Consider the following 17005-nt stretch of genomic DNA (forward strand, 5'->3'; position numbering starts at 1 on the left):
CTGGTGTAACTGAATCAGGTTTGTAGGCCTCCTTGCTCGCACACACTTTTTCAGTTCTGCCCACACATTTTCTATAGGATTGAGGTCAGGGCTTTGTGATGGCCACTCCAATAGCTTGATTTTGTTGTCCTTAAGCCATTTTGCCACAACTTTGGAAGTATGCTTGGGATCATTGTCCATTTGGAAGACCCATTTGCAACCAAGCTTTAACTTCCTGACTGATGTCTTGAGTTGTTGCTTCAATATATCCACATCATTTTCCTACCTCATGATGCCATCTATTTTGTGAAGTGCACCAGTCCTTCCTGCAGCAAAGCACCCCCACAACAGGATACTGCCACCCCCGTGCTTCATGATTGGGATGGTAATCTTCGGCTTGCAAGCCTCCCCCTTTTTCATCCAAACATAACGATGGTCATTATGGCCAAACAGTTCTATTTTTGTTTCATCAGACCAGAGGACAATTCTCCAAAAAGTACGATCTTTGACCCCATGTGCAGTTGCAAACCATAGTCTGGCTTTTTTATGGCGGTTTTGGAGCGGTGGCTTCTTCCTTGCTGAGCGGCCTTTTAGGGTATGTCGATATAGGACTCGTTTTACTGTGGATATAGATACTTTTATACCTGTTTAGTCCAGCATTTTCACAAGGCCCTTTGCTGTTGTTCTGGGATTGATTTGCACTTTTTGCACCAAAGTACGTTCATCTCTAGGAGACAGAACGCGTCTCCTTCCTGAGCGGTATGACGGCTGCGTGGTCCCATGGTGTTTATACTTGCGTACTGTTGTTTGTACAGATGAATATCGTACCTTCAGGCGTTTGGAAATTGCTCCCAAGGATGAACCAGACTTGTGGAGGTCTACAATAGTTTTTCTGAGGTCTTGGCTGATTTCTTTTGATTTTCCCATGATGTCAAGCAAAGAGGCAGTGAGTTTGAAGGTAGTCATGAACTACATCCACAGGTACACCTCCAATTGGCTCAAATTATGTCAATTAGCCTATCAGAAGCTTCTAAAGCCATGACATCATTTTCTGGAATTTTCCAAGCTGTTTATAGGCACAGTCAACTTAGTGTATGTAAACTTCTGACCCACTGGAATTGTGATACAGTGAATTATAAGTGAAATAATCTGTCTGTATACATTTTTATTTTTTTATTACTTGTGTCATGCACAAAGTAGATGTCCTATCCGACTTGCCAAAACTATAGTTGATTAATAACAAATTTATGGAGTGGTTGAAAAACGAGTTTTAATGACTCCAACCTAAGTGTATGTAAACTTCCGACTTCAACTGTAGAGCCCCATGAATAATTATAGCACACAGATGCCCATTCATCATTCCATATCTAATGTTCTCTCCTGATTTTTGCATTACCCTTTCAAGCATTACCTTTGTGACTGTTTAAAGGTCTGCTAAAAAGACTATGTTCTCGCATCTATCCCCATCATCCCAGCCTGCGCTTCCAGCATCTCTGCCCTTGTCTGCTGTCTATATTTAGGAGGCCTGTCTTAGTCCTGACCTTGCCATTGTATCATGGAAGATTTATTCAGTTATAACCATGGGACATAGACCCTGGTGGAGCAGAGAGACAAGGCTCAGGACATAAAGACTACATTCATGACAGTTATGATAAAGGTACAAGTAAAGGATTGACCCTCTGGACCGCTTAAGCAATCTGTTATGCTGCAAGACATGACATCATGGTGATGGGTGAGAAATGAAGGAGGTTGTTACTATAGTGATACTTTCATTGTGTGTTTGGAAGGAATTCTGCTGTTAATGTAGACAATATGTGACTGAAGGGAAGTCGATGTGTAGACTGCCCTTAGGTGTTACATAGCTGTTATATCACCCAGTCTCAGTAATAGGGCCTTGCTTAGACCTGGCGACTGCATGTAGCAGCTGCGTGTGTGTGTGTGTGTGTGTGTGTGTGTGTGTGTGTGTGTGTGTGTGTGTGTGTGTGTGTGTGTGTGTGTGTGTGTGTGTGTGTGTTAGCGGTGTTAATGTGAAGAGAGAGAAACAACTGTGATACAGCCTAGTAATGTGATCACACCCTTTCCAATACACACACACACACCGGCGCAGACATACAGAGACGCCTCAGTGGGAGGCAGTTCAAACTCCCACAGTTTTATTTATACTCTAGGATCAGTGTTCAACGAGGTGGCTTGCAGCTGTTTGTAAAACTGTATTTCTAGTGATGTAATCCCAGCGCCGCGGAGAATCCCAGGAATTCAACCATCTCATGTCTCGTCTCATGTCTCTCTGCAACAAGGGGGGGGTGTGTGTGTGTGTGTGTGTGTGTGTGTGTGTGTGTGTGTGTGTGTGTGTGTGTGTGTGTGTGTGTGTGTGTGTGTGTGTGTGTGTGTGTGTGTGTGTGTGTGTGTGTGTGTGTGTGTGTTTGCATATCTGGCTTTGTGAGGTTGTGTGTGCTTCCATTCTTGTGTGTCTGTGTGTGTGCGTGGCTGGTATTGCTGGTAAAGGCTAGTTTGTGGAGTTTGGCTAGCTGCGTACCTTTACTTAGCAACATTAACACCCTGTTAGTTCAGGCTCCACAAAGGAAAGGCTACGTTACAACGTAAGCTGTGACTACTGAGGGCACCAATGGCAAAACATATGGTAATAATGTTATTTGTAATTATAAACTGGGTGGTTCGAGCCCTGAATGCTGATTGGCTGTATACCACGGGCATGACAAAACATGTATTTTTACTCTTCTAATTACGTTGGTAACCAGTTTATAATAACAATAAGGCACCTCGAGGGTTTGCGGTGTATGGCCAATATACCACGGCAAAATGCTGTGTCCAGGCACTCCGCGTTGCATCGTGCGAAAGAACAACACTTAGCCGTGGTATATTGGCCATATATTACCACACCCCCTCGGGCCTTATTGCTTAATTATAGCATGTACAGAGATTGCTTGCACAAACCTGCCATGTAGGATAAGAGATGTGTGCTGTCGCCTTCTACCGTTTTGCATTAACTTCTTTGCAAAGTTATGCAACAACATTTGAAACAAGTGATTTAATAAACAAGGACTAGAATCACAGGGCATTAGAAATGACTCAGATACCCTTGAACTCCCCCTACACCCCCTCTACACCCAACCCATTGCCCCCTGTGGCAGCTGCACCCACTTGGGGGGGTTGGGTTAACTCAGAGAGGAGGGTGAGGTCAAAGCCTAAAATAGCCCCCCTAGTGTTGTGAGAGGGGAGGGAGCCCAACCCTGTTCTTCTCCTCCAGTGAGAGATTCAGGTCAGTGTGGATAGAGAGAGACACTCACACCAACCAGAACCTTCTACATGAGAGACAAGCTCTGATACCAGTAGTCCGAGGTACCGAACACAGCTCGACAGTACTGGTTGACTTTGCTTCGAATTAAACTTTCATCAGAATAGTGTAGAGGAAAACCCAGAGACTATCCCACGTCTGTGACAGGTAAGTCTGGCCAGAACGGTTGGATTTGGACAATATGTGAAGGAATTGTAAATGAATGGGTTATATAACCACATGGTCTTTCAACAGGAAGTGTTTTGTAAAGAGACCTCTGGACAGTATTTAATTTGGAATGGTCAGATAATCTTGATGGTGGTTACTGTGTTTGGGGATAGTTAACATTATCGCAATTACAGTGGACTTTATACTAGTGAACAAAAGTGTGTGTGTGCTTTTGTCATGAAAGTCAGTCGTGAGCATGCTGCAAAGTGACAGCAGTACAATACCTTTAAACAGCAGCAGTGAAATGTCATGAGTTATTCACTTTGAAGGGTTGCTTTTAATTCATGATGTTTTGTCTGTTATCTTGTGAATATAAATCTGCTGCGTATTGAAGGCCCATACATAACTAATTGCATTGGATTTGTATGTCTTTGTAGCAACGTGTGGTTAGTAATAATAGGACATATTACATAGCTGATAACACTTAGATCTGATAGTTTCACCTTATATCCCCTATCGACAGGTTAGCTGACAGGTTATGCAGATACTTTAATGGAGCGTTTACTGTGTTAGCTGGAGGTGAACTGCTGTTGAAAGACTTACCAGGAAATACATTTTATGATCCTTGCCTGATATTTTTACCCATTCTGTATTCCCCTGTGAGCAGTACCGTACTGCATGTTTATTTTGGAGTTGAGTGGAGTCCAGTCCCGGGGGGGATCGATGGTAGTGGTGCGTCGGCTATGTGTTTGACCTACATCCAGAGATGCCGTGTTATTTAGAGACCAGGAAGCGACAGAGCCAAGATACCTCTGGCACAGGAACCACAGCCATGTTCTGTTGTTAGACCTGTTGTTATGGAGACCCTGCCTGCCTGCCTGGCTGCCTGCCTGCCTGCCTAGCGCTGGGTGTAGGACAGGTCAAGAGCATGTTCAATTCAGTTTTTTCCTGATCTAAATAGAGCCTGGGGCTTTGGCGGTCATGACATTTTGTCAGCTGGTTATTGTCATGCAAAAGACCCTCCGTCTCACGGTAATTGACCGTTAATTAACATAAACATGTTTAGCATCTCCAGGCCTCCACGCTTACAAGCCACATACAAGCTTTTGGAACATCTACGTTCAAAAAAGTATAATACATCAATTTATTATACACCATCACAATAAATCCATGATTCATTTTAGGCAGGTCTAAAGAGACATTATCATAGGAAGAAAATTGATTTCAGAAGAGCAGAATATGAGTTAGTCTATTGTATGTTATCTAGTTATGCACCGTGCCATAGGCTGTAGGCTCGTTCATTTAGCAGACAAGATATGCTTATAAGTCCCGTGCCATTATTTTATTTTATATCATTTTATAGTAAGAAGAATATTATTGAACAGATTAATAAAATGGAAAGGATATTTTTCCCATTCCGGAGCGAGTGCGCATATGAAGTGGCTATGTTGAGCGTAAAAGTGATCATTTCAAACAGGTCCTATAAGCTATATTTAGAGTTATTTTGCAACTTTAGTTGTGAATGATACAAACCTTAGAATGTCTTAGAAATCAAGACATATATGGGCTGCAGGATGTGACTATAGGCTATTGATGATTTGAGAAAGTCGCAAAAAAAAGCTTCCTCTCTTAAAAACACTATACTGTTTTGATGATAAGTGTTTATGTGATTTTAGATTGCATTTTGCATTGATTTAAGAGTGGTTAGAGGGACAATAGAGCCATGAGTACCAGGCCATTAGGACCTGATGGTATTACCAACGTATGTCCAGAGTGCATAAAAGGAGGTTACCGTGAACAGTCACGTAGAATTTAACTGCGGTCAGCGGCCTAGCCTACTGCGGCCTAGCCTGCTCTTGTTATGATAATCTCCTCAATAACCTTCCACTCTGATGTAAACAACTTTCAGTTGTTGCCTGGTAGGAATCTGGTCTGGTGTTAGGGTAGGAAGGAGGGCATCTGTCAAAGTGAGCCAGCAGCTGATTCCAACACTGTCCCCAAGTCTCACCCCAGGACTGGGGGAGGGGGTAAAGGTCAGCCAGAGCCTGACTAAACAGATGTGGCCAAATGTGTGCTGTCGTGCTGCAGTAGAAACTCATTTATTCAATATCAGTAATATCACTACTGTAAGGAAGTATCATCCAAGATGGCTGCCATATTGAAACCCCTTAGAACAAGGCTCTGTGGTGAAGTTGGCCCTAGGTACAAATCTAGGGTGAGTTTCCTCTCCCCAAATCCTAACCTTAACTGTTAGTGAGGGAATGTCAAAATTGACTCAAGATCACTGTTTTGGGGAAACTTCATCCTAGTCCTTTAACTAGAGGGAAGCGGAAGTGGCTCTCTAGGAGATGAGATGACTCAGCAGTATTTTCAGAAGCAGAGCTGAGGGTGAGAAGAGGTTTTAAACTGTGGCGGAGCCCAACTGTCTCCGTCTGGTTTTTAACGGTCGGTCGTTGGAAGGCTGAAATTAGCATCTTAATATTAAATGGCCCTGCCCATCCCAGCCTGGATTATGCCCTCAGCACCATGGTGACAGGGTGGGAGTTAGGCAGGCATAGACAGACACTATTATCCTGTTCCTGAGATAGACCAGTATTACCCTGGGTGTCACTGCACTAACATGCTGCCAGTGTTCCCCTTCGTTTCATATCAAATATCATTAATCGTTAGCCTGTAATAAGTAAATGGGGCAGTATTGTGTATGATTGTGTTGTTGTAGTGTGTAATTGGCCGAAGGGAATATATTTATTCAGTAACTTTTCAGTGTTCAGTACAGTATGTGAATCAGTTTCTCCTATCATCATTGCTACAGTATATCCACTGTCTGTCACTGTATATACAGTACAAAGGAGGCTGTTCGGAGGAGATATAGGAGGATGGGCTCATTTTAATGGCTGGAATGGAATGAATGGTATGGTAAAAAACACATCAAACACATGGAAACAACGTGTTTGACTCTGTTCCATTACAATGAGCCCGTCCTCCTATAGCTCCTCCTACCAGCCTCCTCTGGTACAGTATGAGTCTGGCTTGACAGTCCAGTCCTGGCCAGGCTGGGCCAGCAGCTGTGGTAGGGAGGGGCTGGGTGGGACGGGGTCAGTTGTCATGGAGTTGTCATTGTGCCGAGACTGACCAGTTAGGTCCAGATCAGACATGCTGTCACTGGTACTGTAGTGGAATGACTCCGCCTCATAGCTTCATTGCAAAGAATATAAGTAATACATTTTTTTGAAAATTTCAATGTGAGGCTAATAGTCTCACAGCACAGAGACACGTCGGTCTACAGTTCAATTTACAGGCCTCACATTTGGTATTCGCGACCTATGAATGCTGACTATGTCCATGCAACAGTGTTGTCAGTACTAACCATGAGCCAGCTGCTTCTATTCAGGAAATGGTTAGCATTGGCTAAGAGTCGTATGCTACTGTGGAAGTGGATGGTGCCATCAGTAATGGTAGGCCATGGTTGTCTATGTGTTCTCAAGGGTATCCATTTTCTCTGCAATGTGCTCTATGCGTAGATATAAATACTCCATTCTTGTGAATTTGACTCATATTTTAAACATGGAACTTATGACTTAATCGTCACCTGCTTCTGCTTTTACTGTCCTGGCGGTGGCACTCACAATCCTAACATGTTTGTCTGCTTCGTATTGAGTCTGATAACTTCAAGTTTATTTTGAGATTTTTTGTTGTTGTAGTTCAGCATATACAAAGACTTCTCATCTCAGGATTGATTTCTCTCTGGTTCTCTTAAAAGATATGTGACATGCCGAGTCCACTTCAGGGTGCGTACACTGGCAGCCTATAGATACTTTGATTGAAATGTGTACGTTTGTATTGTGTGAAAAAGGGAGCTAACAGTTACATTGGTGTTGTTATTCCTGTGTAATTACATCTGTAAGTACAGTGTAACAAGTATTGCGATGCATAGTAAAAACTCGTTGTTATACTGTAAGTTTATTTTGTAGTTGAGCATATAAAAACACTTGTCTTTGTAGGAGATGATTTCTTTCTCTCTGGTTCTCTTAAAAGACATATCATAATCTAAAGATTATTTATCCTCTCTCCCCTGTCTGTGTGTGTGTGTGTGTGTGTGTGTGTGTGTGTGTGTGTGTGTGTGTGTGTGTGTGTGTGTGTGTGTGTGTGTGTGTGTGTGTGTGTGTGTGTGTGTGTGTGTGTGTGTGTGCGTGTGTGGCGCGTGTGTGTGCGTGTGTGTGGTGTGTGTGTGTGCGTGTGCGTGTGTGTGCGTGTGTAGGACATTTGCGAGGACATCTCGGACCATGTAGAGCAGATCCACGCGTTGCTGGAGACAGAGTTCTCCCTGAAGCTGCTGTCCTACTCTGTGAACATCATCGTGGACATCCGCAGTGTCCAGCTCCTGTGGCACCAGCTCCGTGTCTCTGTCCTGGTACTGAAGGAGAGGCTGCTGCAGGGCCTCCAGGACTCCAACGGAAACTACACCCGACAGACAGACATCCTCCAGGCCTTCTCCCAGGACCACGACCAGGTAAATAGTACACACAACCTCTGGTACAACACTACATGTACTACTACTGTACAGTTGCACTATAGCTAGCCTGAACTACACCCGACAGATTTATATAGGCTACACAACCCTGGCATGCACTAGTCTACAATACACACAACAGCTTTTTTTTGGGGGGGGGGGGGGTTCAATGATTTATTGAATAAGCATAAAGAACACTTGTGCAAAATGATAATGGCAAATGAAACAATTCATTGAAAGATGCATTTGTACAGTATGATATCCAGTTCAGAAATCTCTGTTCCTCTTTGTTATTAATGATCACCAGGTCTGCCCGTTTTGGCTTGACTGGTGACATCCCCCGGCGGTATAAGTTAATATAGTAGACCAATAACAGAGAGTAACAAAAAACTAAAACAAAAAAAAAACACTTTTGCAGATAAAAAAAAAAAGAGAGAGTCACAAACCTCTCCGCCAATAACAGCTAGCTTATTTTTCAGATTACATATCCCAGTCCCTCCCCACTCAGGGCATGTCCAGACCGTCCTAGAAAAATTATGGCTTGAGAAATAGTTTTTTTCTTAAAAGCAATTTTTGTTTCTTTTTTAGAATTTTATGGAAAACTATTACAGTAAGGTACTTAATTGTTACCCAGAAATGATTTTATATTGAGATAAAAACATCTGCATTGGGGCTTTAAAGCTTCTGCATCCTTGGAAATAGGTAGTCAGTTGACTACCCATCCACATCGCTCTGGCCAAACACCACTCCCACTTGTGTTTCTTCTCCAGGATGAGTCTGGATTTGCTTTCCTCCTTGACGTCTTGTAGAATGTAAAAGGCACATGACAGCCCGCTTGGAGTTTGCCAAAAGGCACCTAAAGGACTCTCAGACCATGAGAAACAAGATTCTCTGGTCTGAATGCCAAGCGTCACGTCTGGAGGAAACCTGGCACCATCCCTACGGTGAAGCATGGTGGTGACAGCATCTTGTTGTGGGGATGTTTTTCAGCAGCAAGGACTGGGAGACTAGTCAGGATCGAGGGAAAGCTGTACGGATCAAAGTACAAAGAGATCCTTGATGAAAACCTGCTCCAAGACCTCAGACTGGGGCAAAGGTTCACCTTCCAACAGAACAACAACCCTAAGCACACAGCCAAGACAACGCAGGAGTGGCTTCAGGTCAAGTCTCTGAATGTCCTTGAGTGGCCCAGCCAGAGCCCAGACTTGAACCCGATCGAACATCTCTGGAGAGACCTGAAAATAGCTGTGCAGCGACGCTCCCCGTTAAACCTGACAGAGCTTGAGATGATCTGCAGAGAAGAATGGGGAAAAACTCCCCAAATACAGGTGTGCCAAGCTTGTAACGTCATATCCAAGAAGTTTCGAGGCTGTATTCGCAGCCAAAGGTGCTTAAACAAAGTACTGAGTAAAGGGTCTGAATACATATGTAAATGTTATATTTCAAAAAACTGTTTTTGCTTTGTGATTATGGGGTTTTGTGTGTAAATTGATGAGGGAGAAAAACTATTTAATCAATTTTAGAATAAGGCTGTAACTGTAACGATGTGCGCTGAGAGTCTGGAAGCAAGTACAGGGAGTGAGTGTTTTAATAAATGAACACAACATAATTCAAAATAAGAAACACGAACAACGCACAGACATGACACAGAAACAGAAACAATAACGCCTGGGGAAGGAACCAAAGGGAGTGACATATATAGGGAAGGTAATCAGGGAGGTGATGGAGTCCAGGTGAGTCTGAGGATGCGCAGGTGTGCGTAACGATGGTGACAGGTGTGCGCCACAACGAGCAGCCTGGTGACCTAGAGGCCAGAGAGGGAGCACACATGACAGTAACAAAATGTGGAGAAAGTGAAGGGGTCTGAATACTTTCCGAATGCACCCTTACTTTTAATTAAATCTATTTAACCATGCAAGTCAGTTAAGAACAAAATCTTATTTACAATGGCCTACACCGGCCAAACTTGGACGAAGCTGGGCAAATTGTGCGCCGCCCTATGGGACTCCCAATCACGGCCAGTTGTGATACAGCCTGGATTCGAACCAGGGTGTCTGTAGTGACGCCTCTAGCACTGAGATACAGTGCCTTAGACTGCTGTGCCACTTAGAAGCTCCACAGCTACTTCCCGCGGCTATGACTGTAGCTGCTGGCAAAGTAATTCAAAGCCTATACTTCATCACTCAGGATGTAACTTTCCAGTGCTACTATTTTTGCCATATAATGTTGTTATTAAAACTAAATCAGACAACCCCGTAGTAGAATAGCTTACCTATTTACAGAGTCGGCTTGTTGTGTGTTCTATGCAAGATAAATATTCCTCTCAGGCTGCATTCAAATTGCAAGAGCCATACTGACAAGCAGTAAATGTACTACAATTTGTGGGAAAACACTTTTGTAAGTAGTTTTGGCAAATGTATTTTGAAAGCAGTTTTGGCCTTTGTTAAAAAAGAGGGGATCCCAGTTTTACATTGCTACCACGTTTATTTCTCTACTCCTTCAATTGCGCGTATGGCATCATTATACAAATGCCGTTTTACAAACTGAGTTTCATGCATGGTTAAGGGGCAACTGTGCAACAGAGCTCTTAAAGGGGCAATATCGTCTTAAAAGGACAATGTCACTGTGTAATACAAACAAACAAAAACATATTTTTTTTGTGTGAATAAATACATTCCTTGTAGAAAATGGTCCTCTTTCCACAAAAGCATGATGGTCATGATGTTCTTACATGAAAGGGGAAGTTAATTTGGCCTCAGAAATCGATCTGAGCTCTACTTAAGATTCAGTCATGGGATTTTTTTGGGGCTTTAACCATAGCCCCCTGAAAAATAACAATAAACCAAAAAGTGTTTTTTTTTTCTCACAAAAGTAGTGCAAAGGGCCTTTACAACTCCGGGTTAAGCCGGCCGATACACCCATTCTGAAACTAACTGCAGCTCTTTGTTAAGCTGTGGTAGCTGACGTGTATAGTGTTGAGTCATCAGCATAGACACACAGGCTTTACTCAGAGCCAGTGGCAGGTCATTAGTAAAGATTGAAAAAAGTAAGGGGCCTAGACAGCTGCCCTGGGGAATGCCTGACGCTACCTGGATTTTGTTGGAGAGGCTTCCATTAAAGAACACCCTCTGTGTTCTGTTAGACCAGTAACTCTCGATCCACAATATAGCAGAGGATGTAAAGCCATAACACATACATTTTTCTAGCAGCAGATTATGATCGATAATGTCAAAAGCTGCACTGAAGTCTAACAAAACAGCTCCCACAATCTTATAAATGTATCTCTGCCAATCATCAGTCATTTGTGTCAGTACCGTACATGTTGAGTGTCCTTCCCTATAAGCATGCTGAAAGTCTGTTGTTAATTTGTTTACTGTGAAATAGCATTGTATCTGGTCCAACAGATACAATTTTTTCTCCAAACGCTTACTAAGTGTCGGTAGCAAGCTGATTGGTCGGCTGTTTGAACCAGTAAAGGGTGCTTTGCTATTCTTGGTAAGCGGAGTGACGTTTGCTTCCCTCCAGGTCTGAGGACATAAACTTTCCTGTAGGCTTAGATTGAAGAGATGAGTCATTGCACCTCAAAAAGCACAAAATAATCTCAGATTGTTCTGAAATAATTTCTGTAGTTAGAAACAGATAAGATTAGCATTCCTGAAACATTATTTTGTTGAAAGATAAATTGAATATTGCAAAATTAGGCTAATTGATTGCACCCAAATTGGCCAATTAACTTTTTATTTTTAGCACCATATGGTCAAAACCTGGTAATATCAGGATATATGATGGGAAATTAACCTAAAAACTTCAATGACTGATTACTCTGAACAGTGGCGAAAACCATCACCAAATTCCCTGAAAATACATTGCATAGGTTGATTAAACAATTCTCCAAGTCGCAGCTTCATACTTCTTGTCAAACATAGAGAACTGATACTGCATACTGGCCATTGGGATGGGATTGTTGTGGGGGGTCTGTGGGTGGCTTTTAACCATTTATTCCTCACTTCTTAATCATTATTAAGAAGAGTTTTGGGCCAGATCTGAAGTTGGGTACTATATTTATTGAATATTATATGCGTCCTATAAATTGAAATGGCCAGGTTGGGTGCCATCAATTAGCTTTATTTCTTAGAGTTCAAATTGTCTTTCAATAAAATAATGTTGCAGGAATGCTTATCTGTTTCTGTCTAACAACAGAAACCATTTCAGAAAAATCTCAGATGGTGGGTGTGGCTTGCTGAAATAAAATGGAAAGACCCAGATGGCAAATAAGAGTGTCAATATAGTCCGCTAACATCCTCAGTAATTCTCCATTCAAGTTGTCAGTACCAAGGGCCTCATTTATCAACGTGCATGCGCACCAAAAATACTGTAAACGTTGAACTTGACGGGAAGGTATGAGTATCTTCCACGCAAATATAAAAACATGCGTGCATACAACTTCGAGAATGCTTCATCAACTGTATTTCAAGCAAATAGGCGGATTGTTCGTTTGGTGGTAATGGGAGATTTTTGATGCACGGGAATTATAGAGTGGTTGAAAAAGTACCCAATTGATATATTTGAGTAAAAGTAAAAATGCCTTAATAGAAAATGACTCAAGTAAAAAGTAAAATTAACTCAGTAAAATACTACTTGAGTAAAAGTCTTAAAGTATTTGGCTTTAAATATACTTCAGTATCAAAAGTAAATGTATAAATCCTTTCAAATTCCTATATTAAGCAAACAAGACGGCACGGTTTTCATATATATATATTTTTACCGATAGCCAGAGGCACACTCTAACACTCAGACATTATTTACATACGAAGCATTTGTGTTTAGTTAGTCCACCAGATCAGAGGCAGTAGGGATGACCATGGATGTTCTGTTGATAAGTGTGTGAATTGGACCATTTTCCTTTCCTGCTAAGCATTAAAAATGTAATGACTACTTTTGGGTGTCAGGGAAAATATATGGAGTAAAAAGTACATTATTTTCTTTAGGAATGTATTGAAGTAAAAGTAGAAGTTGTCTTTACACCACTGGAATTATAATAACAGTAAGCTAATAAAAAACATTGAAACGTGGCCCTAATGATTAAACAGATGCATTTGCCATTGGATAAGAGATCGCATTGCAGTATGTCGTCTGTTTATTTTACTTTTATTATATAGGCCTAAATCATAATCATATTGCAGTACATGTAGCTCCTTTTCTGACATAACTGGTTTAAATTATTCCCGCTACACAACAAATAGTAGGCTACCATTTATCAATCGCTCATTCAATAGCCAAGCATGCTTGACTGTATGGGTAGGCTACAGTATTGCTGTGCAATAGGATTAGGAGCTCGACATCATAGCCTATTTCATTTCAGAGCCTACACCAAGGCAGGAGATAGAAACACGATAATGTATTGATAAACAAAATGTTGAACAACAATTTGTCTTTTGCATAGAAGTGTGAGCTGTAGCGTTTACTTTTGAATTGTTCGAAATTACGAAATTATCAATCGCTAAGGCGGCATGCATTTTTAGTTTGGAAAAGTCACTGCATCATTCTTTCCACACCTCTACAGATATATGATCAAATTTGCCATTGTTTTTTTTTTTTTACTATCATGGCCCAGTTCCAACATCTCCAAATCATACAGCAAATGAGGGTGTTTCTATTACCATAAAAGGTGAATGGAGGGCGTTTTCCAAGCGAGGTTGTAGCACTCGTTCATGACCGCACAAATATAATATGGCTCTGATTTATCATTGAAAACATTTGTACACTGAGTATACAAATCCAGGTGAAAGCTAAGATCCTGTATTGATGTCACTTGATAAATCCACTTCAATCAGTGTAGATGAATGGGAGTAGACAAGTTAAAGGAGGATTTTTTAATATTGAGATAATTGAGACATGGATTGTGTATGTGTGGCGCACAGAGGGTAAATGGGTAAGACAAAAAAAAGTGCCTTTGAACAGGGTATGGTAGTTGGTGCCAGGGCACCGGTTGTGTCAAGAACTGCAACGCTCCTGGATTTTTCACGCTAAACAGTTTCCCATGTTCATCAAGAATGGTCCACCACCCAAATGACATCCAGCCAACTTGACACAACTGTGGGAAGCATTGGAGTCAACATGGGCCAGCATCGCTGTGGAACACTTGACACCTTGTAGAGTCCATGCCCTGATCAATTGAAGCTGTTTTGAGAGTGGGGGGGGGGTCCTTGATGTTTTGTACACTCAGTGTATATGTTTCTTGCGACAGTTTGCTAAATCAATAGAGGAAGAGGCCAAACGAGAGGGATAACTGGGCCCAAAATCTGTCTTCTCCATCAGGTGGAGTTTTTCGTTTTTTTTTATTTCACCAAGCGAGGAGTTTTTCTGCGGAGGTCTATGACAGTGTCAAATTTGGTTAACAAAAAATATAATGGCTTATTTGCTACGTGTGTGTGGCTTATGTGATCAAATAGAAGTTTCGTAATGCTTAGGTTTTTACGAGTGTACTGATATAAGTAGGACATTTGACATCCTGGCAACTTTGAGAAAAAACACTTTATATCAGAGTTGTGCCTGTTGTTCACATGCGTATCTGCCCTCTCATTGGCTAGAATGTTCCCACCTGCCTTCCATTTTTGAAGAAATGTATTTTCATTGTTACAGGGCCACTAGAGTATCTGGTCAATATAATGTATAATCTGTGATGAATCCCAATAATTAGCAAATTCTAAAATCTCCACGTATGCCAGAATTGTGTAAGAAATGTATGCATGGTTGATAAATGAGGCCCCAGGTGGTTTGTCGTTATTGATCGACAACAATAAATGTTTCTGCCTCTTCACACTCACTTAACAGAATAAAAAATGACAATGCTTGTCTTTCATCATTTGGTCAATTATGCATGGTTATGAAGGCTGAGTTTGTTTTTGGCATGTCATGTCTAAAAGTTCAAATCTTGCCAATGAAAAAGTAATTCAAGTAGTTGCCAATATCAGAGGGGTTCGTGATGAATGAGCTGTGTTCATCTTTTCGCCTGAAATGTCATTTAAGGTGCTCCAAAGTTTTTTTACTATCATCCATTATATAATTTATCTATGTTTCCTAGTGCAGTTTCTTCTTCTTTTATTTTTTTTATTCACTTGTATGTCAAATGGAAGGGAAATAAAGTGGTAGAGGTTAAAGAAAGTTTATCTAAGGTTCCGCGTCTGAGCAGGCCTCATTAAATGATATGATTACACAGACAGAACAATGAAAGGATATGTGTGTGTGTTCTCTGAATCTCCTGGCCTGTCCACAGGACATGCTGCACTCTTCAGTCGTCCACTGGATATCCTGGCCTCGACGCTAAGCTTTTGGTACATTGTTGTTTAGCAGACTAACTCCCACACACTGTGTACGTAAAACACCAGATAAAAGGAGAGAAACATTTTGAGAGAAAGAATAAATTGGCAAGTTACACATCAAAGCCTCTGTCCATCCAGTGTCTTTTACATCGAGAGCGCAGTGCACACCACCCCGTGGTCCATGCAGGAATTACTACTGATGACTCCATGCATGTGCAATATGATTTACTGTAGTATAATGTCCACTCTTAGGAGTTGCTTCTCTTTGATGTTGGAAAACACAACCCCTTTTGGTTTATTTAAAGAGGAAATCTGCGATTGATACATAAATGCTTTTACTTTTCATGTCATGATATATGCAGCCTTTGATTATTGAAGAATATAACGTATAAATCCCTCATGAGCTTAGTTCAGCTGTCATACTCTATCAGAACCCAAAATATCAGCTTGTTTTACTATATAATATAAGCAATTTTAAATAAACACTGTATCGCTTCAAAACATGGTTAAAGCTATAATTTTGATCTAATGGATGGTCAGTCCTTGTATCCATATCCTTGTCTATGAATTTGGGAGTGGTTACGTTTCTCCAGCCCCATCCCTCAGATGTTTACCAAAACAGTGGCAGGCTGGCGCTTTGTTGTTGTTTTCAACTGCCGATTGTCCCTCTAAGGCATTGTTACTTGAATATTCGGAGTTAAATTAAGTGCTGTGTTAATCATATGTTTCTCTCCCCTCCGTGTGTCCCTCCCCCCCCCCAGGCTCGCCTGGATGCTCTGACTGAGGTGGACGACAGTGGCCAGCTGACCATTAAGTGCAGTCAGGACTACTTCTCCCTGGACTGTGGCATCACAGCCTACGAGCTCAGCGACTACAGCCCCAGTGAGGACCACGAGGGTACCAGGGGACCAGGCCACGGCCAGGATCCCCGGTGTAGCTACCCCGGGCTGGAGAAAGACTTCCCAGAGCTCATCCAGAGTGTGGATCTGCTGACCATCACGGTCAAGCAGAACCAGAACCAAGGGGTCGTCCCAGAGCAGGAGGAGGAGGAGCCAGGGACCACCATAGAGAGACTGAAAGACACACTCTGTAGCGGAGGAGAGGACAACAATCCTGCACCGGGACCCACAATGCACTGCGGCACGCCCCAGAGCGAGAGCACTCCGCTCTCCAAGCGCCCACTCCAGGGCAGCGTGAGTAACGAGGTGTCCCCCACCCAGCCCTCCCTGCCTAAGAAGCCCATGTACCTGGAGGGAGAGACTGAGACCAGCCTCAGCCTGAGGAGATCCACACTGCCTTCCTCTCTTCAGTTCCAGGCAGACCTGAGCCGGAGCACCCCCTCCCTCCTGGACCCTCCGGACCGCTCCAAATTCTGGCTGGAGCTGGACGCTGTGTACCCCAGCAACGCCAGCCAGTCCTACAACAGCCTGCATGCAATGAACGACAGGAACCTGCAGGCCAGCAGACAGAGCGAGGCTGGACGGTACCAGAGACAGGGGGGCCCTGCTGGAGCTCACATCCCCCTGCAGAGGAGCTCCTCAGAGGCAGGGCAGGGAGGCCATTTCGCCCAAGACATCTCCCCCATCCCCATCCCCTTCTCAGGCACTGGGGAATGCAACAGGGACATGGATGATCCACAGACAGTCAGAGACACAGACAGCCCCCTACTTTCTCCCATGAGGGATCCCTTGGACCACGAATCCTATGACGAGGCCTCCAGCGAGGACTCCA

The 17005-nt window shown here is 42.6% G+C and overlaps 1 protein-coding gene across 2 annotated transcripts in view; it reads left to right on the top strand.

Annotated features, from left to right (window-relative positions):
* Positions 1-17005, top strand: part of akap6 (A-kinase anchoring protein 6) — a 189622-nt gene that overhangs the window by 28985 nt on the left and 143632 nt on the right. For both annotated transcript variants that reach the window (XM_014194357.3, XM_014194363.3), the window contains exons 3-4: positions 7701-7952; positions 16036-17005. The exon at positions 16036-17005 is cut by the window's right edge and continues 698 nt beyond it. In XM_014194357.3, coding sequence (XP_014049832.3) covers positions 7701-7952; positions 16036-17005 — 1222 coding nt within the window. The remainder of the gene's footprint in view (positions 1-7700; positions 7953-16035) is intronic.

Source organism: Salmo salar, chromosome 01 (assembly GCF_965601325.2).
Source record: "Salmo salar chromosome 01, fSalSal1, whole genome shotgun sequence".
NCBI lineage: Eukaryota > Metazoa > Chordata > Actinopteri > Salmoniformes > Salmonidae > Salmo > Salmo salar.